The sequence below is a fragment of the Pseudoliparis swirei genome, chromosome 13 (assembly GCF_029220125.1).
Source record: "Pseudoliparis swirei isolate HS2019 ecotype Mariana Trench chromosome 13, NWPU_hadal_v1, whole genome shotgun sequence".
Lineage (NCBI taxonomy): Eukaryota > Metazoa > Chordata > Actinopteri > Perciformes > Liparidae > Pseudoliparis > Pseudoliparis swirei.
Window position 1 is genome coordinate 8,240,357 of NC_079400.1, and position 26,573 is coordinate 8,266,929.

Below are 26,573 nucleotides of genomic sequence, written 5' to 3' on the forward strand. Positions count from 1 at the left end.
TGCATCAAGTGTTGAGCGGAGGACGAGTTTAAAATAAAAATGTGTGGGCGGAGAATTAGTAAAGAGTGAACTTACCAGACCCTTGTAGCTGCTACTCATCTCTATGTAAAACTGCATGAGCTGTTACTATGATAACGCGCTATTCCCGGAACACTTGTTGGTCACGTTGCATTGTGGGTTATACGAAGATCAATTTATCGTTTTTGTTATTCTTTTACGGTCCATTGTGAGTCTGGCAAAGGTATGAAAGGGCAACATTGATGAAGTAGTGTTTCAAACAACTAACTGATTCAATACAGACATAAACTAGAATGGGCACTCGGTAGAGCGCATACCTTCACATATCACAAGATTGGGCATTGAATTATGAACATTTTGGCATTAGTTGCATGTCAATTGGATAGAAATTAACCGCGCTATGGTCAAAAGAAGATTTTGACCTTTTCATGACCTTGACCTTTGACCCGATCGATACCAAAATCTAATCAAATGGTCCCCGGATAATAACCAATCATCCCACCAAATTTCATGCGATTCGGTTTAATACTTTTTGACTTATGCGAGGAACACTCATACAAATAAATAAATAAATACACGGCGATCAAAACATAACCTTCCGCATTTTCAATGCGAAGGTAATAAGGAGACTTTACTACCATCTAACAGAATATCTTCTGGAAGAAGCGTTACACAACTTGTTGTTGATGTCCAGTTAGACCCCAGGCTTTCAGTCACTGTGGCGAAGCTTTCAGCCGTCTGCCTACTGAAGAATTCGCAGCTTTCTATCAGTCGTTAGAAAGGTCACTTTCTTTGCTACAGGTCTGAGTCATCCAGCATTCAGTCATAATTGAATGAAATATGACATTTGAGCTTCACATGGGAGTTGTTGTTTATTTCTAAATAAAGGAGATGTTGGCATTACAGAGGTGCCTGCAGACACCTTATCTGTGCAGCTTCATCACAGACAGGAAGAGGCTTCTGAACCAGAGACAACAGCTCACTGACCCCATCACTCACTCACGTGCATGCATACTGTATGTGCACAGGGGTGAACAGGTTACTAACACACACACACACACACACACACACAGCGGTAGAATAGAGGGACGGCCAACTCACCTGGTCGTCCACTCTGTGGGCCACGACCGTAGCCGCCTCCTCCTGCTCGGCATCGCTGAGGGGTCGGATCCTCAAGGCAACCTGCGGCACAAAGAGTGCATTTTATTCCTCCTTGAATTCAATCAGGATAGAACTATTACATTTCCTGAAATTTTTGTAAAAAAAACAACATATGTATTGAACTTTGCCGTGATGCGTGGGAAGAACGTAATAGTACGAGCTTCTAAGACAAATGGAGTCTGGGTGGATGCAGTTGTCGCTAGAGGAGTAATTGGACACTGTGTTGAGAGGACTTATGATACTTGTTCTGAGCTGGAGGAGAGTGTGGTACAGGAGAGGATATGGCTTCATCCACCAGGAGCAGCGTACATGTGAAAATACTTGTGCTTTCTCAAAGGAGAACTTTTTCTCATTTTTTTGTTTGTTTACAAGTTGTGAAACCAGGTGAATAATGTATTAAATAACCCGAACGTTGAGATTATCTTTGAGATGTTAGCCCATTCAATGTTAGACAGTAAAAGATGGTGTAGAATTTGAAAGATGTGGACAAATAAGTGGACAGAGATGATCTAAAAAAATAAATGTAATACTGCATTGCATTAAGGGAGATGTAGGCTTATCAAAGCTTGACCACGGGTAAGGACTAAAAGTCGAGATATCCTCGTCAATATGGAGTTTTGATTATTTCAGAAACAATTAATCTCTCCAGAGTTGCCCAAATTCATGAAAGTGCAAGATGAAAGTTCTTCATATTTTAAATGTCAAGCACAGGGTGTAATATTTCATTTTTTCCCCCAGTCAGCCAGATAATAAATACTCACATTTAAAGGGAATTGTGCTCATACTGACGGTAGCCTAAGTTAGGTTACTTGGAAACTCAAAATTGTTTAGACGTAATTATGAGGATGAATGTGTGTGTGTGGACCGGGGATGTGGTAGATAGGATGAATGGGTTGACTATCCAATTAAACTCCACATTTAATTATTTCACAGCCTGATTAACATCAATTTATCAAGAACTAATCGGAGCAGTGACATTTAGCAACAATCACACACGCAAACAAACAGCAGTAATTTCAGAGATAGAATTCGTCTTCCTTTTTTAACACTATCTATTATTTGGCAGATACAAAACCACCAATTGAGGGGAGAATTGTATTATTAGTACATTAATACACAAATGCACAGCCTGCCTTTTTTAATACTTTATCTACTTGCAAGGTTTCTTTCTATGAAAACATACAGAGATCAATAAAAAAAGCTTTTTTCATGGAAACAAATGAGATGAAAACAGCAGATGACAATCACAGCAGCGGTGTCCTCTACCCAGAGGCTCATGTGCATGTGACCCACACACAGAGCAGTTAAACGGGGGAATGCAAAGGGGAATAATACAGCGTGCTCTCCGTCAGCACCCTGTAGAAAGAGTATTACACAAGGGAGAGGCCAGGCAACTGAAACAGCCCCTTCAATTATTCAGGTATGAGCTGCAGAACACAGTGCACGCCGTGCATGACACCGACAATGGATGTTGTTCGGAAAATAAAACATCTAGTTATTGAAAAAAACGAATCCAAAAATACCCGAAAAATATATTTTCCAAAGCATGAAAACTGTTCATGTTTTTTTTTGTTCACAGTTATAGAGGCATACCATATATGCTGTGGTGTCGTACGACACTGCATTATATCCACAGGTGTTTCCCTCATTTACTCTTGTGAATGACTCATTGTATCAGTGGAATACGATTTTTAAAAATGTAGCCAATGCATGTTCCTACTATAATAATCTATGGCACACTTATTTTTTGTTTTGCCTTGGGTATTCATTCTAATTGTGCACACATGATTTTTTAAGGTGACCGTATTCCACCAATTCACGAGATAAACACAAAAGCACAGTCCACTTGAAGGATCCAAAGAGCACCTGCATGTGATCCGCACAGAGACCCTATTGTCTTTGTGGGTTTCCCCTCTTGCATGTCAACGGGAGAAACAATGAGAATCACTTCTTAAAGAAATATAACTATAACCTCAATAACAACATTTACAAACCGTGTCAACCAGAAACAAGCCTGGACCTTACGGGCATTACGTGAGCAAACGGTATGGCCCAAATGTATTGGGTTGCATCTAGATTGTTGATAATGAGGCGTTCACGGACATCAGCACATTTCTGGGCTCGTTTTCTGTACACATGGCCATAAAGTTCACGGTTCTTGGCCGCTGACAGCAGACTCACACTCGTGCAAAGCCCACAACTGTCGTCTCACCTAAAGGATAACACTCCGCGAGTTAAAGAGCGACATGGGAGACGACACGGCGGAGTGTGAACTCACCGTTAGTTGGTGCTCCTTTGACTCCCCGTGTCCTTCATGGCCACCTGGTGAAGGCTGAAGACAGTCACCAGCACGCGGGACACTGGACCCTCCTCCTCCTCGCTGTCGGTACCTGCATGTCAACTCCTGAGAGGAGGAATACACAAATTAAACATAAAAGCACACCTGCCTCAACCAATAACTCGCTTTAATGGACTCTGACAACAGCCGCGACGCGTCGCTCTCACTTCACCACCTGTTACTCTCAGTCCCCCCAGCTCACCTTGTGTCTCCTCCCTCGCCTCCTTCCTTCGCTCCTTCCTCTCTTCGTCTGTCTTAAAAAGTGCGTCGACGGTCAGACTCCTCGTTCCCACGCGCGCGGGTTCATGTACCAGGCGGCTGAGCCGCGGAGGAGACAACGATGCAACGGCTGCTGCCCACCTGCTAGTCACGTCCCGTCGGTCCGTCCCTCCGTCGGTCTGTCCTCCTCGCTCCTCTCCGCTGCCCCGCTGCTGCGGGTTGCTATGTGTGCGCGCGGGAGTGTGCGTGCGTGTGTGTGAGATAGTGTGCGCGCGCCTGTACGCCGTTGTCCTTGGAATTCCGCGGAACACCAACCAGAGTTAAACTCATTGAAACAACTACTTCCTATTATACTGGCTTCAAGGTGGAGGAGACAGCCAGGGGCTCCTGGAGAGGGCCAACAGCTGAACTGTTTTTTCAATAGGTTCAGTTCACACCCCTCTCCTGTCTCCTCCACATCACACCTCCCAAACACCTCCTCCCTCTGTCCCCCTGCTGAGCTGCACATCCACCGAGCCCTCAATAACAATGGGCTCCTCCACCTCCCACTCTCTGTGACGACTGACCAGGTGAGAAGACAGCTGGAGAAACTACACCAGCGCAGAGCTGAAGGTCCTGATGGCATCAGCCCCAGGGTCCTAAAGACCTCGCCACCCAGCTGTCTGGTGTCCTGCAGCGCCTCAACCTCAGCCTGAGGCTGGGGAAGTCAGTGCTGTGGAAGACGCGTGCCTGGTCCCTGTCCCAAAGAAGTCAACACCATCTGGCCTCAACGACTACCGACCGTCGCCTCACCTCCCATGTGATGAAGGTGCTGGAGAGGCTGGTCTTGGCCCACCTCCGCCGCAGGTGAAATCTCGTGGACCCTCTGCAATTTGCTTACCAGCCTCATGTGGGAGTGGACGCGCCATCATCTACCTGCTGCAGAGCTCAGTCGCACCTGGATGGAACCGTGTCTCTGTGAGAGTCACTTTTGACTTCTCCAGTGCATTTAACACCATCCAGCCACTGCTGCTGAGTGAGAAGCTGCGAGTGGCAGTGGGTCCAGACCACCATCTCCTGGATCACTGACTACCTCACAGGCAGACCACAGTTTGTCAGAATGGGCGTGTGCTGTAAAGCGGTGGTCAGTGATGTTGAACCCACAGGAACTGTTCTGTACCTTCCTCTTCACCCTGTACACCAGTGACTTCCAGTACAACACGAGTCATGCCATCTGCAAAGTACTCTGATGATCTGCAGTGGTCGGGTGTATTAGGGATGGACGGGAGGAGGAGTACAGGGCAGTGGTGAGTGACTTTGTAAAGTGGGCGATGAGAACCACCTGCGGCTGACCTGTGGCCCAAGACCAGAGAGATGGTGGTGGACTTCAGGAGGAAGGCGACAGCTCCTACACCTCTGAGTGTCCTGGGAGTGGACGTGGACATGGTGGAGGAGTACAAGTACCTGGGCGCTCCATCGACAGCCGACTGAACTGGAAGGCCAACATCAACGCTGTGTACAAGAAGGGATGAGTCGACTCTTTTCCTGAGAAAGCTTCGATCCTTCAACGTGTGCAGCAAGATGCTGGAGTTATTCTACCAGTCGGTTGTGGCCAGTGTGCTGCACTTTGCCATTGTCTGCTGGGGAGCAGCATCGAGCCGGTGACACCAGCCGCCTTAACAAACTGGTTAGGAAGGCTGGCTCCATCATCGGCTGCCAGCTGGAGCACCTGGAACAGGTGGTGGAGAGGAGGACGTTGAAGAAACTGGTGTCCATATTGGACAACCCGGACCACCCTCTCCACCACCTCCTACAGGGACAGAGGAGTACTTTCTCCAGACGCCTCCTCACGCTCCGCTGCCACAAGGACAGATACAGGAGAACATTCCTGCCGACGGCTATGAGGCGCTACAACAGTTCACCTCTTGCCAGATCACCCTAACCCTTCTTATATTTTGTGTTTTGTTTTTTTATTCTTGTGTGTTGCTGCTACTGGCTCGACAAATTTCCCCTTGGGGATTAATAAAGTATATATCTATCTATCTATCTATCTAAGACGGCCTTCCGCTGCTGGCATATAACTGTGGCCGTCATAACCATCCCTGTCGTTGTTTACTCGAATGGAAAACACAATTAGCGGAATGGCTCAAAGCAGTTTACTTGCCAAGTAAATTAAACATCTATCTCATATTGAGCAGGGTGAAAACAAAACAAGACTGTTGAGAACAGAGTGAACAGTCAGGCTTCATTTTGTGAGTATTACCTGTTTTTTGTTTTTTTACGTCTTGTCTTTACTTTCATTATCTATAATTCCACTAAATATTTTGTTGATCACTTGACTGATCACTTGGCCTAAAGAATGTTTAAAAAATAGAAAAAAATAACAATTGAAACAATGAGACTCACTTCTTAAAGAAATATAACTATTACCTCAATAAGAACATTTACAAACCGTGTCAACCAGAAACAAGCCTGGACCTTACGGGCATTACGTGAGCAAACGGTATGGCCCAAATGTATTGGGTTGCATCTAGATTGTTGATAATGAGGCGTTCACGGACATCAGCACATTTCTGGGCTCGTTTTCTGTACACATGGCCATAAAGTTCACGGTTCTTGGCCGCTGACAGCAGACTCACACTCGTGCAAAGCCCACAACTGTCGTCTCACCTAAAGGATAACACTCCGCGAGTTAAAGAGCGACATGGGAGACGACACGGCGGAGTGTGAACTCACCGTTAGTTGGTGCTCCTTTGACTCCCCCGTGTCCTTCATGGCCACCGGGTGAAGGCTGAAGACAGTCACCAGCACGCGGGACACTGGACCCTCCTCCTCCTCGCTGTCGGTACCTGCATGTCAACTCCTGAGAGGAGGAATACACAAATTAAACATAAAAAGCACACCTGCCTCAACCAATAACTCGCTTTAATGGACTCTGACAACAGCCGCGACGCGTCGCTCTCACTTCACCACCTGTTACTCTCAGTCCCCCCCCCAGCTCACCTTGTGTCTCCTCCCTCGCCTCCTTCCTTCGCTCCTTCCTCTCTTCGTCTGTCTTAAAAGTGCGTCGACGGTCAGACTCCTCGTTCCCACGCGCGCGGGTTCATGTACCAGGCGGCTGAGCCGCGGAGGAGACGGCGATGCAACGGCTGCTGCCCACCTGCTAGTCACGTCCCCGTCGGTCCGTCCCTCCGTCGGTCTGTCCTCCTCGCTCCTCTCCGCTGCCCCGCTGCTGCGGGTTGCTATGTGTGCGCGCGGGAGTGTGCGTGCGTGTGTGTGAGATAGTGTGCGCGCGCCTGTACGCCGTTGTCCTTGGAGATTCCGCGGAACACCAACCAGAGTTAAACTCGTGAAACAACTACTTCCTATTATACAATTAAACTCTGGATTTTACAATAACACTATTAATGTTGTGTCTTAAATGCACAGTGGTGGAATTTAATTACATTTACTCAAGTAATGTACTTTAATACATTTGTTACTTTACTATTTTATGCAACCAGTACATTTTGGAGGAAAACAGCGCAACATTGTTACAGGACGCTACATTTATTTTACAGCATACTTTTAAAAAAATATGATATATTATTATAGTAACAAGGTAATGTTAGTGTAAAGCATATATTAAAATGTTTATGTTTATTATATATATATATAATATTGATATACTTGTATTTATATTTTATGTTATAACGATTACCTTTCTGGTATCTTAAGTGCCGAAAAACAAGAGTAGTATAGAGAACTAGAACATTTTGCAAGAAATGTAGATGGTGTACCGAGAGGTAATTAATTTATATATAACATTACCAGGAGTGAAATATGTTAATGAGGTCAGTCTGCGCCTGCCTAAGTGCGTAGGGGAGGGATGGGGTGGAGAGGTCCTTCCTTTCTTGCCTAGCTTTTCCTCTTACTTGCATCTCTGCTCGATTCTTCGCTTCCTTCCTTCCCGTGTGTGTAGACACAGACACCCCCCATTTCTCTATCTCTTCTCCGCAGTCATGACCCATAGCCTACGACAGAATGAGAATATCATTTGCTGTCAAACTGCACTAATGAGAACACCTGTGAGCTACAAACATCAGAAGTTGCCATAGTGACCACTTCAAAGGGAAGACAGTTGCTAGGCTTAACATGGAGTTAAAGCTAGTGAACACCTATCATTACACGAGTAACATCACAGTGTCACAGAACATAGTTTACAAATAGAGCCCAATTACTTTCTTTAAACACATTTTTTTTGTTGAGTCCACAAGGCTACCGACTTGATAACCCTCTGGAGTCTAAAGCTAAAGCTGAAAATTGAAGTTACATTTTTTTTAATTCTTCATATTTCTTGTGAAAACCAACCTTACCACAAAGACAAACTGTTTTGGTGTTTGGAATTGGTTTACCAAAAGGTCAGGGTTCACAAAAGAAAGTGGGGAAATATATAAATATAATGCTAGATACATGTAAATAAATGTCTAAAACCAAATTTTGGATTATCATTTTTTGAGTAGAAATAATGTGGTCTGTCACACCATTCACCAAAATGGGACTGATAAATGACTTTATACTGCAGATGAAGCTTCATAGGGTGTGTGCAAATGAAAAATGACCATTACATATTTTATAAATATGTATTATAAATTAAAACAATTTAAAGATTCTACATAATATACATGTTGAAAAATAGAAAACAGAAAACAACTATTCACACAGACTATTTACAATATGGCTTCACTCTAATGACATAATGACATGTCATGCTGGCTGGTGGTCCTCCAGGGCACAAGACCTCTTTGCTGGCCGGGCAGGTGGAGCTGCAGGTGCACGGGGCTGCATGCTGCACTGCAGGGGCTGATGAATCCTCTCAGTAAAACATACATCACTAGTCAGCACCGCGCACATGTAACGGAGACCGTAAAACTGACAGGTAACATACACGTAACGGACACGTAAAGTTTAGTAAAGACACTTACCCGTGTCCAAGTGGATCTCTTCTGGCTGCGTGTTCCTCATCGCTCTGAAGCTCCGTCGTCTTCCGAGTTGCTCATCGCTGCAGCTGCTTCCTCTGTTGTGAAGTCCTTTCGCGCCATGTTCTCTTGCTTGCAAATGAAAGAAAATACACAAGCCCAAGAGAAACGGCAGAGCAAGAAATATATGGAAATGTTGAAACACCTGATGGCCTTCACGCACTGGAACAAAGACAGCAGGAGATAACAAATCCTTTATTAGCTGGGTGAACAAGAAAAGAAGTCTTGAGGATATTCCGTGAATGAATTCTAAGCAGAGAGGTTCATGAGATACTTAGGACAGAGAAAGAGCGAACCAAACTTGCTTGCGTTGAAATGGAAGGGAAACTCCTTCAAAGAAAAGCTGACGCAAAAGTCAGGTGCAGCAGGTTTGGTAATGCCTTCATACATACTGCTTAAAGAAAAGCTGGTGTCCTGAAGAAGGAACCTGTTGCTACAGCTGAGAGGGGGATGAGTAGAACACTGACAACGTTTCACAAAGAGACGGGCCTACTATAGTGCTAAATAGAAGGAAAAGGCTGAGGAAGAATGTTGAAGCTCTTTTAGTCCACTGACCACAGGTTGAAGATGATCCAGAGAGAGAGCAGAGGAAGAGGCCGAGTCAGCCACTGCGCCTGGCTTCAGGCTCAGAAAGATGCCGACAGGTCATTCTGGGAGAAAAGGCAATTGAAGACCAAAAGAAGCAGAAAAGAAGCAATTCAGATCCAAGACTTCAATGACTCCCAGGTAGCTAATGGGAAACTCAAACATGAAGACATGACCAAGTTGGGAAAGATCAGCCACTTCCCCGCTTTCACCAAGTTTACCCCCCTCCCAAATAAGCAAGCAGTCCAAAAACCACGGATTAGCACATGTCCTGTCACTTCCCATCTTCCCTCCAAATCCTTCCTTCCCCGCATTTTCTTTTGAGAAGGTAAAATCCTGGCTTTAAAGTAACATGATGTAACAATTGTACCTTAAAATAACAGCTTGAAAAAAATTGTGCCGCTACAATGACTTTTAATATGGCGATTGGCGTTCTACCGGCCATCGGGGGGTCTGGGGAAATAACTCCGCTATGTAGATCTCTGAGCCGCCCGCCCGGGCGATACTGACCTGCTTCTGCGTGATTACGCACGTCAGTATAGGTGCCATTCACGCCAAGTAGCCAGTATAAGTGGCAGCTTTTATGCTTGGTGTCTGTCACACATTGTATTCATCACATGTACTCCATATCCAAACATTTAGAAAACAACGAGCAGGAAGGAAACGCGATCGGTATTTCATCTAAATCCAAATGTTGTTATTCTTTGGTTATGTTAACACCGCCTTAGCAACTAACTCATGAGAAAAGGCAATACGCAAAAAAAAATGAATGGGCGGATTCGCGACTTGCAAGCACTCTCTCAAGTTCAAATGGTCGTAAAAGAAAACACAGTCGACATGTGCGAAACCCAAATGTTATTATATTAAATCAAATTCAATGTATCTGGCAAGCCCCCAAAATGAACACACTACACCACAAAACAGAATCAAACCCACTCACAAAACGGCTATAACTCGTGATCCTACAGTCCCCAAAGTCTTGCAGTTCCCCAAACAAAAGTAAACGACTGCACGCGCACACCCTCTCCCCCAAAAGCCGCAGCAAACAGCTGACAGACCAGGCGGAAATGCAAGCAGGCGCCGTTGTTCAATCCCCGCGCTTACTTCACCCTAGTCCAGAGAAGGCCCAGTTCAGTGTTCCTGCGCAGTCTTCGTGACAGTTGATCCCGGCCTGCTATATAAATCCAAAATAGAAACAGTCGCCGGATTGCTTGCACTGGCTGCATCTCCAGAATCTGCAGTATTTATGACACTGAAGTGTTGATAAATACCTCAAAACTGAAGGGGCGCTGTTAAAAGGAAAAACTGCACAGTCGGGCTAAGGCTCCTGCAGACAAATGAGAAAATGGATTTCATCGACATAGTGAGTACACAAGATTCCTACGTTTGATCCATAAAATGGTGTAAAAACCATTGGCAGACTTGTGGCAAAACAAGTTTTATTTTTGTGTGACTTCTCTGTTGCCCTCTCCTTACCTGAAGTTGGCTCTGCCTCTCAGAGCTGAAGATTTCGTACATACACACCCATTATAAACTGTGAGTAAACAGTCCGACATCTTCAGAAACTCTGAGAAATATTCCATGGAAACTGTGCTATTCTGAAAAATGTCCAATAAACTACATCCTTTTGTTAAATTTGAAGCGCACTATTTCTATCGTGAATATATGCTAGGTCACTGTGGTAAATAAAGATTAGCGCTGATTAGCGTTTTCTTCCGAACCCCATTCAAAATGAATGGAACAATTTCTGTTTTTTGGCGTTTTGGGATTAAGCAACATTTTCGGACCACATTCCGATCAGTCCGCACGTTTTGATGTCGGCTTTGACGAATTTTATGCAATCTGAACCCCAGTCGTTTTAGCATTCTTCTATTGGCTTTGCAGGGGAATTTCCGGCGTTTTTCGGGAGATTTTATGAGAATTACGGAGTAGGGCGGATCTTTCGCGAACTTCTGAAACGCACATGATTCCCCAACCGCGCCGCACGTTTTGATGTATTTTTATGCATATGCGAGCAACGCTGGTGAGCCGTACGCTCAACCAAAATGCACCGACACACACATAAGCCCAGGATCAACAGTCAGTGCGTTGCAGCAGGCCACAACCAAATTATATTTGTAATAGTGTATGTTTACTTGACTAAGACTATTAAATGCAGGAATGATTTCTTTACTTGAACAGTATACATTGTGGGTATAACCATGTTTATCATGTAAACTGTCTTAATATTTGTCACAGATGCAAACATATACATGTTGTGCCTCATCTGAAGTTTACCCACATATCGTAGGTATAAGGGGTCAATACTCTTGCAGCTCCAACAAGGAGTTAATGCTGCCTCCCACTGAGCTGCACTTCTTGCTATCCTATGCTGAGCACTGCTGGAAGAATAAAAAGACAGTTTCAATGTTGGCTACATTAAGACTCTAGATGACCTTGTTTGTGTTGGATCACAAAAGACATCAACACCGCCAAATAAATTTGGAGCAGCTGTTGTTCTCAAAACAGTATTTATTCAACTCACAACCACACGCCATAGTTGTGGGTCACATACAATTACACCATTCTCAGTGCCTGTACAATGCAAATATGCTTAATGGAAATGACAACGGACCGAAAACCACTAAACAGAACTGTATATAGTAAATCTCTGTTGCAGTAATATGGATAGAAAATACAAACATGTATTGTTTGGATAGTTTGATTTTCTGAAAACAATTACCCGATTATTCTCATTAATCTTGTTAGAGCAGCAGCACAGCATCCCAAGTTATGACACCACAACCGTTTGGTATTAGCGGGGGATTAGATATAGAGAAGATGAATTAATGGTCTTTAGAAAGTACAAAAAATATTGATCCTATAAAAGCACAAAACTAGTGAAGAAGTAAATATATATAAATTACAGTTTAAACCACATGAGAATGAGAGAATTGTCTGTTATTGTACAATTTATATACAAGATTTGAAACGTAGCGCTCACTTTCTGCAGTCGGTCGTCCATGTGTGAATGCAACAAATAACTCTGACAATACCCTCCCGTCACTGCAAGCGTTAGTGCTAGTTTGTGCTTCACAAATATCAAGGATGAAGCAACACAGGAAATAATTTGTTAACATCAACTGTCATGTTCACATTTTTCTCCTTGAGACCTGAATGGAAAAAGGAAGGGATGAAGCTGAAGCCTAATCATTGCGTTTGTTCTCACCTCTTTAGTGAGTGAACACTTTTCTATGTTTTACTGCAGGAGAAATGAATCACAGGTACATAAAGACAAAGTAACCTCCTCAAACCCCTGTTCAAATTATTTTGGGCACGCAAGAGCGATGAATCATTTATGAGCACAGAGAACAGCTCCGACATGCTTTCCCTGTCCTGACACTGCACACGCTTTGGGGGTCCTGGACTGATGAGATGCTGCCTCGCAGCTGGGAGCCTGGCCTCCTGAGTTGGAGTGACCTCCTGATACTGGAGTGGCCTCCCCTGATGCTGGGAGGCCTCCTGATACTGGGAGGTCCCGTGATAAGCTAGAGTGGACTTTGATGCTGGGAGTCAGCCATGATGCTGGGAGAGGCCTGATGTTGGGAATGGCTTCCTGATGCTGGGAGTGGCTCAGTGATGCTGTGGCCTCCTTGATGTCTGGAGTGGCCTGAGGATGTTGGGAGTGCCTATAATGCTGGGAGTGGCCTCAGTGATACTGGGAGTGGCTCTGTGATGCTGGGAGGGCTCAGTGATGTTTGGGAGTGGGCTCTGATGCTGGGAGGGTCAGATGCTGTGGGAGGTGGCCTCTGTGATGCTGGAGTGGCCTCTGTGATGCTGGGAGTGGCCTCTGTGATGCTGGGAGGGCCTCCGTGATGCTAGGGGAATGGCTTTATGATGGTGCGAGGTGGCCCCGGTGCTGGGAGTTTGTCTGCAGAGCGCCTGTGCGGGATGCCGCTTCCATCTTCATGTTCAGATAAAGGTTGCCCATGCCTGGGAAGCCGCCCTGTGCGTCTAATCTGCTCCTCCATGGACAGATAGGTCGCCATGCTGGGTGTGTGAGTACTGTGGAGGAAAATGGTAAACACACACACACACATTGGCTGCCGTGTTGATGTTGTTGCTGACGGTGAGCTGAGGTGAGCTTAAAACAGAGCGTAATAACTAGCTAAAATTAATAAAATAATAATCTAATGCCATGGGGATTTAAAGGAATTAGTCCATTGAAAACCCATCTTTTGAGTATCCAAGTTCTTTTCCTCCCGTAGTATTGAAAGGGGTGACTCCAAGGAGAGGCCCAACGACGGGTGTCAGCCAGCTTGGCTATATGCAGAGGTTACGTATGGGATTGAAGAGTACGCACCCAGACCATGGAGGTGTTTAACGAATACATTACGTTACTGTGGACATTGCCAAGCGCTCGCCGCTCTTTATACACCAGTCTTATAAGTATGCCGTAGTTCATCCCTTTGTAGAAGCGTAAGATTAAGATGTGGATTTGAGAGCGGGTATGGATCTTGGCATCAATTGAGGGCAAGAAAGATGAAAGTTTTCCCAAAGTCGAAGCTATTCCTTGAATATTTTCACATTTCAGATCCAGCTAGTGTCCCAGCAGTTATTCCTTGATGTGTTTCCCACCAGGCCATCACCTGACCGCCACACACACCTGCACAAATGCTCCAGACTTCATCAGCTCCTGGATAAAGGATAAGCGTGTCTTTTGGCTGACCCACCGAGTACTTCCTAACAAGCCTACCCTTTTTTTAAAACCGTCTGCCTGGTGACGGATGCCCCTCTCTGACTCTGTTTCCAGCAGTTTTTTGCCCCTGCTACTTCTGTACAAGGTCAACGGCGGAGAGGCGGCTGATGCTGCAGGAGTGGTCTTCGAAGTCTTCCGAGGATGCTTTTGAGACACTTTCACACAACATCTGGGTCGCCTTTCAGAAATCCTGCGTAACCGCCGTGGGTCTAACCACAGTTGTCATCTTCCAGCACGTCACAAACATTTAAGAGCCACCTTCAAGCCCACGGCTGTGGAGTACTCCTTTAACTCATGCCTACACAACTGACTACAGTTTGTCCAAACAAATCATCCAATTACGTTTAAAAAAAAGAGTTTAATTAGTAATCAATCCCTTTGACATTAACAGTTACTGTGACGTTCTTTTTTTAAATCCGTCAATACCCAGATTAAAAACATTAAGGACACTACGACTGGTGCAGAACACCTGGTGGCAGTACAAGATGTATAATTGAATGTCTGGAGGAGAAATGCATGCACTGGGACATAACTACAGTAGCACCCTGTGGCCACCAGGGGCAGACACACCCTCACTAACCCAAACAGACGCTCTAGAATGAGGACAACAGGTTGTGAGTTGAGAAGCCATGCCAAACAGGAATACCGCACAGGAACCAAACGAAGATTCAAGATTCAAGATTCAAGATGTTTTATTTGTCACATACACACACAGGGTGTGCAGTGAAATGAAAGTGGCAATGCTCAGCAGGAATGTGCAAGGGCAACAAGTACACACTATTTACAAATAAAAAACAACACAATATTTACAGTAAGTGTGTGTGTGTGTGTGTGTGTGTGTGCCTAAGAGGGGCAGTTGTGTGGGTCTATGGGGGTCCTGGTGAGGTCGGATTCACAATCCTGATGGCCTGAGGAAAGAAACTCCGTCTCAGTCTCTCTGTTCTTGCAGCGTGACTACGAGGCGCCTGCCTGACCGCAGCAGCTGAAACAGTCTGTTGTTGGGGTGGTGAGGATCCTTCATGATCCTGCCGGCTCTGGTTCTGCACCTCCTGGTGTACAAGTCCTGCAGGGTGGGAGTGTAGTTCCAATAGTGCGTTCAGCCGAACGCACTACTCTCTGCAGAGCCTTCCTGTCCTGAGCGGAGCAGTTGCCAAACCAGGCTGTGATGCTTCCTGTCAGGACGCTCTCTACAGCTCCAGAGTAGAAGGACTGAAGGATCCTCTGGGAAACTTTAAATTTCCTCAGCTGCCTGAGGTGGTAGAGGCGCTGCCTTGCCTTTCTCACCAGAGTGTCTGTGTTTGTTGACCATGTCAGATCCTCGGTGATGTGGACTCCCAGGTATTTATACCGCTCACCCTCTCCACAGTAGTCCCGTTAATCCCCAGTGGTGAGTACGTCCTCTGTTGTTGTACCTCCTAAAGTCCACAATCAGCTCCTTAGTTTTGGTGACATTCATGTTGAGGCTGTTGTCCTGGCACCAGAGTGACAGATCAGCAACTTCCTCCAGGTAGGCCTTCTCGGTTGTCGGAGATCAGGCCCACCACCACTGTGTCATCCGCAAACTTGATGATGGTGTTGAGCTGAACCTGGCCACACAGTCATGTGTGTACAGGAGTACAGTAGGGGCTGAGGACGCAACCCTGGGGGATCCTGTGTTCAGGGTGAGGGATTTGAGGTGTGTCTGCCCACCCTGACCACCTGTGGCCTGGCGGTCAGGAAGTCCAGGATCCAAGCACACAGGGGTGTTCAGTCCCAGCTCAATCAGCTTGCCGCCAGTCTGGAGGGACTATGGTGTTGAAAGCTGAACTATAATCAATGAACAGTAGTCTCACATAGCCCCCTCTGGCTGTCCAGATGAGAGGTGTGGTGTGCAGTACCGGGGAGACAGCATCATCCGTGGATCTGTTTGGGCGATAAGCAAACTGCAGCGGGTCCATGGAGGAAGGGAGGAAGGCGCAGATGTAGTCCTTTATCAGCCTCTCAGCATTTCATGACCACCGAGGTGAGGGCCACCGTCGGTAGTCATTCATACATGCTGGAGAAGCATTCTTGGGCACAGGGACAATAGTGGATCAAACATTTAGAAAACAACGTATAGGCTGAAAACGCATCGGTATTTCATCTAAACTAAATGTTGTCATTCTTTACATGTTGTAACAATTCGCCTTAGCAACTCAATCAAGGAGAAAAGGTACAATACGCTAAAAAAAAGGAATGGCGGATCTAAAGATTCTGGTGTTAACTCTCTCTGCTCAAATGGTCGTGAAAAGAAAAACACAGTCGATATGGAAACCCAAATGTTATTATATTAAATCAAATTCAATGCATCTGCAAGCCCCAAAATGAACACATACACCACAAACAATCAAACCCACTCAAAACGAAGTATAATCCCGGATCGACAGTCCCCAAAGTCTTTGCAGTCCCCCAAAACAAAAGTAAACGACTGCACGCGCCCCCCCTCCCCCCCAAAGCCGGCAAACAGCTGACAGACCAGGCGGAAAAGTGGCGGCGCCGCGTTCAATCCCCGCGCTACTTCACCCTAGTCCGGTAGGTGCTGGGCCCAGTTCACAGTGTTCCTGCGCAGTCTTCGTATTAGTGATCCCGCCCGTTGGTATAAATCCAAAATAGAAACAGTCGCCGGATTGCTTCTACCGGGCTGCATCTATCGTAACTGGGTATTTACGACACTGAAGTAAACGATAAATACCTCAAAAACTGAAGGGGGCGCTAAAAGGGAAAAACTACATCATGGGGCTTTAAGGCTCCTGCAGACAAATGTGAGAAAAATGGTGGATTTCATCGACACATGTGAGGAAGAGCACAAGATTCCCTACGTTTTGATCCATAAATGGTGTAAAAAAACCATTGGCAGACTTGTGGCAAAATAAGTTTTATTTTTGTAGGACTTTCTGTTGCTCCCTCTCACTCTGGAAGTTGGCTCTGCCTCTCTAGAGCTGAAGATTTCGTGCCATACATACCCATTATAAACTGTGAAACAGCCCGAATATCTTCAGAAACTCTGAGAAATATTCCATGGAAACTGTGCTAGTTCTGAAAAAATGTCCAATAAACTACATCCTTTTGTTAAAATTTTAAAGTTACAATTATTTCTCTATCGTAACGTATGGCGAGTCACTGTGGCAACAAAGATTAGCGTTGATTAGCGTTTTCTCTTCCGGAACCCCATTCAAATGAATGGAACAATTTCTCGCTGTTTTTTGGCGTTTTGGGGGTTAAGCAACATTTTTGACCATTCCGATCAGTCCGCACGTTTTGATGTATTTTGACGCATCTTTTTAGTGCAATCTGACCCGTAGTCGTTTTACATTCTTTTCCCATTGGCTTTGTGAATTTCCCGATGTTTTTCGAGATTTTATGAGAATTACGATAGGCGGATCTTTTCGCAACTTAAATGCACATGATTCCCAATCATGCCGCACGTTTTGATGTATTTTTTTATGCATATGCGAGCAACGCTGCGAGCTGTACGCTCAACCAAAATGTACTGATTAATAATAATATTAAGCCCGCAGGATAACAGTCAGTGCGGCGTTGCAGCAGGCCACACCAAATTATATTTGTAATAGTGTATGTTTACTTGACTAAGACTATTAAATGCAGGAATGACTTTTACTTGAACAGTGTTGTACATTGTAGTATAACTATTGTTTACTAATGTAAACTGTCTTAATACTTCTGTCAAAGCAGATGCAAACATATATACATGTTGTGTTTCATCTTCTGAAGTTTACCTCCACATATCGTGGTATAAGGCCGGAATACTCTTTGCAGTTCCAACAAGGAGTTAATGCCGTTTCCACCGAGCTGCACTTCTTTGCTACTCTATGCTGACATCTGCTGGAAGAATAAAAGACAGTTTCAATGTTGGCTACATTAAGACTTCAGATGACCCTTTGTTTGTGTTGATCACAAAAGACATCAACACCCAACAACAAATTGAGCATTAAGTTGTTCCCAAAACAGATTTATTCAACTCACAATTACACGTCATAGTTGTGGGGTCACACATACAATTAAGCACCATTCTCAGTGCCTGTACAATGCAACATGCTTACTGAAATGACACGGACCGAAAACGAATTAAACAGAACTGCATATAGTAAATCTCTACAGAAAAATATGGATAGGCAATACAAACATGTATTGTTTGGATAGTTTTGATTTTCTGAAAACAATTACCTGATTATTCTCATTAATCTTTGTTAGAGCAGCACAGCATCCCAAGTTATGACACACTACAACTGTCTTGTATTAGCGGGGGATTAGATATGTAGAGAAGATGAATTAATGGCCCTTTAGAAAGTACAAAAAATACTGATCCTATGTGCCACACAAAACTAGAAGAAGTAAATATATATAAAATTGGCAGTTTAAACCACATGAGAATGAGACAACTGTCTGTTATTGTACAATTTATATACAAGATTTGGAAACGTAAAGCTTCACTTGCAGTCGATGTCCATGTGTGAATGTAAATAAATAACTCAATAATACCTCCCGCTGTGTGTTGCCAGTGCTAGTTTGTGCTTCACAAATATCAAGGATGAAGCGTAAACACAGGAAATAATTTGTTAACATCAACTGTCATGTTCACATTTTTCTCTTTGGAGACCTGAATGGAAAAAAAGGAAGGGATGAATAGTTTTTTAATCGTCAGGTTTGTTCTCACTTTAGAGTGAACACTTTTCTATGTTTTACTGCAGTGAGAAATGAATCCTCAGGTACATAAAGACAAAGTAAAACCCTCCCTCAAAACCCCCCCCCCCCCAAATTATTTTGGGCACGCAAGAGCGATGAATCATTTATGAGCACAGAGAACAGCTCCGATATGCTTTCCCTGTCCTGACACTGCACACGCTTTGGGGTCCTGGACTGATGAGATGTGCTGCCCTCGGTAAGCTGGGAGTGGCCTCCCTGATGCTGGGAGTGACCTCCCTGATACTGGGAGTGGCCTCCCTGATGCTGGGAGTGGCCTCCCTGATACTGGGAGTGGCCTCCGTGATGTTGGGAGTGGACTCCTTGATGTTGGGAGTCGCCGTCATGATGCTGGGAGAGGCCTGCGTGATGTTGGGAATGGCCTCCTTGATGCTGGGAGTGGCCTGCGTGATGCTGGGTGTGGCCTCCTTGATGCTGGGAGTGGCCTGAGTGATGTTGGGAGTGCCCTGCGCAATGCTGGGAGTGGCCTCAGTGATACTGGGAGTGGCCTCTGTGATGCTGGGAGTGGCCTCCGTGATGTTGGGAGTGGCCTCTGATGCTGGGAGTGGCCTCTGTGATGCTGGGAGTGGCCTCTGTGATGCTGGGAGTGGCCTCTGTGATGCTGGGAGTGGCCTCTGTGATGCTGGGAGTGGCCTCCGTGATGCTAGGAATGGCCTTGGTGATGGTGCGAGTGGCCTCGGTGCTGGGAGTTTGTCTGCAGAGCGCCTGTGCGGGATGCCGTTTCCATCTTCATGTTCAGATAAAGAAGTCTATGCTTGGAAGTCGTTCCCAAAGTGTCTAATCTGCTCCTCCGTCATGGACAGATAGGTCGCGCGCATGCTGGGTGAGTACTGTGGAGGAAAATGGTAAACACACAGACACACACACACACACACAAAGGATGTTACAAGCTGATTTTTGTGAGCTGAGGGTGAGGTTTAAAAAGCAGAGCGTAATAACTAGCTAAAATTAATAAAAAATAATAATCTAATGCCATGGGGATTTAAAGGAATAGTCCACTGAAAACCCATCTTTTGAGTATCAAGTTCTTTCCTCCCGTAGTATTGAAAGGTGACTCTGTAAGGAGAGGCTCAGCGGGTGTCGTCAGCTTGGTTATATGCAGAGGTTACGATGGATTGAAGAGGCGACCCAGACCATGGAGGTGTTTAACGAATACATTACGTTACTGTGGACATTGCCATGCTCGCCGTTTCCCCCGATACCAGTCTTATAAGTATGCCGTAGCTCCATCCTTTGCAGAAGGCACATTTGGGTGATGTGGATTTGAGAGCGGTATGGATCTTGCATCAATTGAGGGCAAGAAAGAGTAAAGTTCTCCCAAAAAGTCGAGCTATTCCTTGAATATTTTTTGCCATTTCAGATCCAGCTATTCCAGCAGTTATTCCCGATGTGCTTCCACCAGCTTTCATCACCTGACCGCCACACACACCTGCACAAATGCTCCAGATTTCCTCATCAGCTCCTGGATAAAGGATAAGCGTATACCTGGTTGACCCACTGAGTACTTCCCAATGTTTACCCTTTTTTCCTTTTTTTAAAACTTTCGCCTGCCTGGTGACGGATGCCCCTCTGGACTTGTTTGCTTGCCCCTGCTACTTCTGTACAAGGTCAACGGCGGAGAGGCGGCTGATGCTGCAGGAGTGGTCTTCGAAGTCTTCCGAGGATGCTTTTGAGACACTTTCACACAACATCTGGGTCGCCTTTCAGAAATCCTGCGTAACCGCCGTGGGTCTAACCACAGTTGTCATCTTCCAGCACGTCACAAACATTTAAGAGCCACCTTCAAGCCCACGGCTGTGGAGTACTCCTTTAACTCATGCCTACACAACTGACTACAGTTTGTCCAAACAAATCATCCAATTACGTTTAAAAAAAAGAGTTTAATTAGTAATCAATCCCTTTGACATTAACAGTTACTGTGACGTTCTTTTTTTAAATCCGTCAATACCCAGATTAAAAACATTAAGGACACTACGACTGGTGCAGAACACCTGGTGGCAGTACAAGTTGTATAATTGAATGTCTGGAGGAGAAATGCATGCACTGCGACATAACTACAGTAGCACCCTGTGGCCACCAGGGGCAGACACACCCTCACTAACCCAAACAGACGCTCTGGAATGAGGACAACAGGTTGTGAGTTGAGAAGCCATGCCAAACAGGAATACCGCACAGGAACCAAACGAAGTGAGGTGAAGGAGAGTTAAAAGACGGAGATGCAACAGAGGAAGAGTGGGGCGTTAACCCTGAGGAAGAGTTAAAAAAAGACTTACTCGGTTTCTATACTGCTGAGAGTATATCTCCAAAAGTTGAGTTAAAAAAACAAAACAGAAAAGGAAATATAGAAATGAAAGATACAAACATACACATGACAAACGGACAAACACAAAATATATAAAAGAAGCGGTTAGCTGCAGACAACTGCGTGATGCTGTACATTTGAAGTCATGAGGGAGAAGGTCATTAAACATTACTTGCTGGCATTAAGTGAACAAAATCACATTTTCTTCATCGACAAACTGTGGGAATACACAACATGCAAAGTAGAAAATATATTGCTCTTTGTTACATGTTATATAAACCTCTATGTAAAAAAAAAAAAAAATACTGTACAATCTATCCAAAATAAAATGTGAATTCAGACCTGATGATCACAACACTGTCTCTCCTCATTGTTGTTTCATACAAAACACTTCTGTCGACTGAACACCTGCATTTTGACGGCTGTATTTCATCACACGCTCGGACTGCGTGTTATTAAGAGCATCTGCCCAATGAAAATTTAAGACAGTTTGTTTCTATTTTTATCTCTGCGAGGTAGACAAGTAGCACAGCGGAGGCGAATTAACTCAACGAGGAAGAAAAGCTTTATGTGAACAGTGGGTGAGTTTATGGATGACTCCCTCTGGGGAAATTGGCCGGAGAAAGGCTAAATGACGTTCACTTCATGATTAAATATTAACCACATTACTTCTCCTTGGTAAGTTATGCAGGGCGGAGGCAGAAGGAAGGCACGGTATCTCGTTAAATGCCTTCAAGAAATGATTTGTGTCTATAGACAAGTTGATGAAATCAAGGAAAGGTTATGGCTTAACAATTAAGTGAGCAAATGAGTCACCGAGTGAAAATATGAATAAAAGAATCAGCATTAACAAAAAAAAAGTCCTGTGCTTTGAAGGCTTATTCTGTCTGTTAGGTAACAGGGAAGTGACATCATAGGAAGGCCCCTGGGACCCAACGCACCGAGGGGGGTGGAGAGCCTCGTCCTATCAGCGGGACGTTCTCGTGCCGCGGATTCCCCCCGAACAGAGCCGCCTGGTTCCTGAGAAAGAGCGAAAGAAGCGTCCTCATAGGAAAACTACTAAATGTGGACGTTTGCTCCGCGCGTCACACCCGTCCACTCACATGTACTCGGACACGGGGCGGAGACGGCGGGGGCGGGCGGGTGGAGGCTGTTCTGGCTGCCCATGCTGCTGCTGTAGAAGCTGTGCATGTTGGGGTTCTGAGAGGCCATCCTCCGCACCCGCGGGTTGAATGGATCCTCCTCGTCGATGTCGTCGTAATCTCGTTCCCTAAAAAAAGGGGGGGGGGGATCAGAGGTGAAGGCAGGGACACGGTGTGAGGGTAACACACTGGTGCATTCTGGTGTTCTTAAAAATAATTTTAAAAGGGAATTGTTATCGTTTGGCCGCTGATTTGGCTGCTAATCAACGTCGTGAGCAGCAGCAGCGGCTGTGACACACAGCTCATGGAGACAATTAAGGGACTTAAAACACTTAGTCATAACTCAGTTACTCAGTCAAAACTGAACTTCAGATATGACGGATATTTCCATTGCTTTTTTCGTCGCATTTCATTTCTATTTGTATTCATTGAATTTTCCTCTTTTTTTACCGTTTCATCTGCGTGTAAAATTTTTACCGTAACCTTGTATCTTGCTTTTGCTCTGTCTTTGTCTTTGAAAGCACTTTTACACTCTGGTTTTATCAATGAAATAATAATAATATTAGGAGTAGTATCTCAGCTGTCGATAACAGGTTTGAATAAACATTTATCTTCGAAATCACGGGAAAAAAGACACTCCTTTACTTTTACTCCAGAATCATCTTCTTGTTTTTCAGTTTTCTCCAGTATGAAAGTAAACTTGTGATAGTTGTCTGAACATGTGAAGAACTCTAGTTTCAAAGAACTCGGCTATCGTTGTAACCCACCGTGTTCAACCTACAACTAACTCACTGAATCCATGGCAACATCATACTTCCTGTTTACATGCCCCAAAGCAGTATGCAAGCATGATTAATAGAACATTAATATTAACTTTTGACATGTTTGTCATACGATTTTTTGCATTTCAAATGGGCCACTACTGACTACACCCCCGTGTCGCATGATGACAATAGACGATCCTTGAATCCTCGCGCATGCAGGAGGGGAAGCTTTAAATAAATGGCTCCCGGCTGAGGGAACGAGGGCGCTCAGGCAGAGAAGCAGAGAAGGAACTGACCTGCAGGCGATTTGTCTCCACGCCCTGGGAATGGCACACAGCATGACAGTGAAGGCACAGGCTGCCAGGGTGGAGAAGAGGCAGAGGTAGAGTACACCCTCCACCCCGTCATAGCACACCCCCACCATTGCGTCCAGGTAGTCCTAAAGAGGTCAAACAAACATGAGCGGGCCGACGCGGACACGGTCGGCTCGCGCAGGCGGACCGAAACGAAGAGAAGATGAAAAAGCGCTTCAGCGGGATTTTTGATCATAAATCATGTGAACTGCACAGGTGTGACGGGGCACATACGCACCACACTCAAGTTATTCTCATTACATTTGAAATTATTTCCGCCGCTGAAATCCTGCGTGGCCACTTACTCTCCCCCCCGTTGACCTAGTTGTGCTGCCGTGATGCCAATGAGGATGCAGTGAACGAACCTTGTTGAGCCCCCTGCAGTCCAACAGGGCGGTGAGCTGGTGCAGACTGGCCTCCGAGGAGTTGAGCAAATGCTGGATGCCCACGAGGTCTCTCTGTGGAGAGGTCACCAGAAAAACTCGGGTCCCTTACTTACACGAGGAAACTCTGTTGAACTCCAGCGTTAAAGTCATAGCTAGTTGTGTGTGTGTTTGTGACGATACCTCAGCTGTGGGGAACAGAGGCACAGCGAACTGCAGCAGACCCTGGATCTGGATCTGCATGGTGGTCAGAGTCCTCCGGAAGATGGTCAGAGGCTGCAAAAACAGGAAGGTGCGTTTGAACGCACGCAAAGTGAAGAGCAAATCCTCCTGAATGGAAGTCTTCAATAAAGAGTCCTGGTGACTCAGTGGAAGTAAAGGTTCTCAAGGCCGTCGAAAGACGCGGCACACTTGCGTGTAAAAGAATATGCAGACGTCATGTCCTTCCACACATTTCTTTCTGTAATCTAATGTGTGTGTTTATTCAAAAGGAACTCTCAAGATAGATGACGTGGGCCGGAGTGAACGCTAAGAAGAAAACCCGAAAAAAACTAATTAAAATCAAAACATTTCCCACAGTTAATGTATAAAGGAGCAGTATGTGCAACATGAAACACAAGCACATATAAAACAGAGAGACAAAGAATATGTACGTTAAAATCCTCAATTTAGTCTTCACTCAATTTTGACCAAATATATTTGCATTTAATGGCTTTGTAGGGCAATGAATGCATATAAAATACCTTTTAACTACATTACAACATGCAAGTCTTCGTGGTGGTGTAGGTTTCTGTCCCCACCAACAGGGGGCAAAGTAAGCCTTCACATTCAGTACCAGATATTAAGTGGATAATCGCAACCAGCCTGAAAGACAAACCCTTCTGCTCAAGGCCAGTTTTTAAATTACACGTGACCATAAATGAATTAGTCTGTCACCTCCCCAAAGTAGAACTGATCCTTCACAGTCACCCAACCTAACAAAAGTAGCCTGGAAACCCTCGGGTCTGTGGCACAATGTTAAAAATTGGAACAGGATATGGTCAATTACTTCAACTATTCATAAATGTAATTGCTTTCCTATGATCTGACGTTTCTTTCCTCTGGATCTGTACGAATGTCCGTGGTCAAACGGCTCTCTGCAGCACAGTCTCCTCATCGGATTTGGCTTTCAGCTTTTTCTCGGCCAGGTAAAAATATAAATATAGAATATGTATATATATACATATATATATATTTAATATAAATACAATTGTTATTCTTTATTTTATCATTAAATTGTTAATTTTCATGATTTTAGACTAATATTATTTCCCAAAATAAAGGTTGGTCCATTTCTCTTCTTTAAACTGGTGTTGAAATCCATCCGAGTCTATAGAGCTGGATATTAAACATTAATACATTGGTATTAATGCTGTTAGTACTTTTACTGAAAATACATTTTCAGTAAAAATACCAATGACTCGACTCCGATGCTGGCCGAGCTCACCGACTACAGCCTCCAAAATGTTAAATGTTCCCACTACATCAAGCCGTTTGAACCTAAACATGCAGCCGTGTTATGAGCCGGTGACCCGAACCCTCACGCGACCTCATCTGCCAACATTCAGGAGGAGCTTCCTGTTTCCCACCTGCTGGAAGGGGTTGGAGACGGTCTGGTTGCAGTAAAGGTAGTAGTGAACAATATCTGTGAAGAACACAAACACATCATCAGTCAGTTTTTCTTCTCCCTGAAGTGCCGTTAGTGTCACAGCTTCACGCACAACTCCATTAACGCAACATGATTCACGCTGAAACTCACCCGAGCCGATGACGCCCTTCGTCTGGCTCAGGAGGAACTTGTCAGGAGACACGCAGAAGTCACTCGTGCCCTGAAATAAATAAAGAGGAGACGTTAGAGGGCGCCGAGCAGAAAACAGCTTAAAAGAATGAAAGAATGAAGAAAAAAGGAGGTTGAAAATAGAAATTCATGAAGAACTTTTCAGCGGAATGAATCAGAGTGCAAAATACTCTTTCCCTCGCATTATTAGTTCATAAAAGTATTTTTGACATTCGTATTGGGAATATAGAGGAAAAACACGCTGCTCATATAATCCACTCTCACAGGTGGAGACAGGAATACTTTTAAATTCTGTCACTCAAGTTTCAAGTTTCAAGTTTCAAGTTTCAAGTTTTTATTGTCACATCCCCTTTTATACAAGTATAATCGGTTCGTGAAATTCTTATGTGCAAAACACCCGACAGCAGTAGCAGACTAAAAAAAAAGAATAAGAATAATAATATACAATATCCACACAAAAAAAAGAAGAAAGTATTAACAATATATATATAAAACAATGTAATAGAATATACATCATGGCAATATATATATATAAAACAATGTAATAAAATATACACTTTTTTTTTTATATATATATATATATATATATATACAATATATATATACAATATATATATATATATAACAATGTAATAAAATATACACCATGGCCATAGATATTCACAGAATATGTTCTGTGTGTAGTGTTAATGAGGGTTCAGTCAGCCTGATGGCCTGACTGAAGAAGCTGTCCCTCAGTCTGTTTGTGCGGCACTTGATACTGCGGTATCGCCTGCCTGACGGTAGAAGGGTGAACAGTTTGTGGCCGGGGTGGTTATTGTCAGGAGCTCTTTCACTCTTCGTCACTTTCACTCCGCCGCACGGCGCCAACAAGAACAACTTGGTGAATTATAACAAAAGTGAGGAACTCTCCTCCGAACCGTCTGAATGTTAGCTGTCCCCGGGCTCAGGTCATCCTTCTCAAACTCAAGCTGGTTTGTTAGAAATAGTGGATAA

The 26,573-nt window shown here is 44.6% G+C and overlaps 3 protein-coding genes across 7 annotated transcripts in view; all 3 read right to left on the minus strand.

The window, feature by feature from the left end:
- kif19 (kinesin family member 19) overlaps positions 1-6,954 on the minus strand; it is a 48,886-nt gene extending 41,932 nt beyond the window's left edge. For 2 of the 5 annotated variants that reach the window (XM_056430741.1, XM_056430739.1), the window contains exons 1-3: positions 6,719-6,954; positions 6,452-6,578; positions 1,120-1,200 (exon numbers count right to left, since the gene is read on the minus strand). In XM_056430741.1, coding sequence (XP_056286716.1) covers positions 1,120-1,200; positions 6,452-6,490 — 120 coding nt within the window. In that variant the 5' untranslated portion in view covers positions 6,491-6,578; positions 6,719-6,954. Of the gene's footprint in view, positions 1-1,119; positions 1,201-3,457; positions 3,643-3,719; positions 3,849-6,451; positions 6,649-6,718 lie in introns of those variants that run through there. The other 3 variants (XM_056430742.1, XM_056430740.1, XM_056430743.1) reach the window with 3 other exon arrangements.
- Positions 1-26,573, minus strand: part of rpl38 (ribosomal protein L38) — a 134,003-nt gene that overhangs the window by 52,779 nt on the left and 54,651 nt on the right. The window lies entirely within an intron of this gene.
- The window catches only part of ttyh2 (tweety family member 2), a 60,170-nt gene continuing 51,625 nt past the window's right edge, over positions 18,029-26,573 (minus strand). Inside the window, 9 exon segments of the mRNA XM_056430744.1 lie at positions 18,029-19,626; positions 22,040-22,118; positions 22,202-22,220; positions 22,223-22,368; positions 23,301-23,443; positions 23,723-23,815; positions 23,924-24,016; positions 25,369-25,424; positions 25,539-25,608. Coding sequence (XP_056286719.1) covers positions 19,546-19,626; positions 22,040-22,118; positions 22,202-22,220; positions 22,223-22,368; positions 23,301-23,443; positions 23,723-23,815; positions 23,924-24,016; positions 25,369-25,424; positions 25,539-25,608 — 780 coding nt within the window. The 3' untranslated portion in view covers positions 18,029-19,545.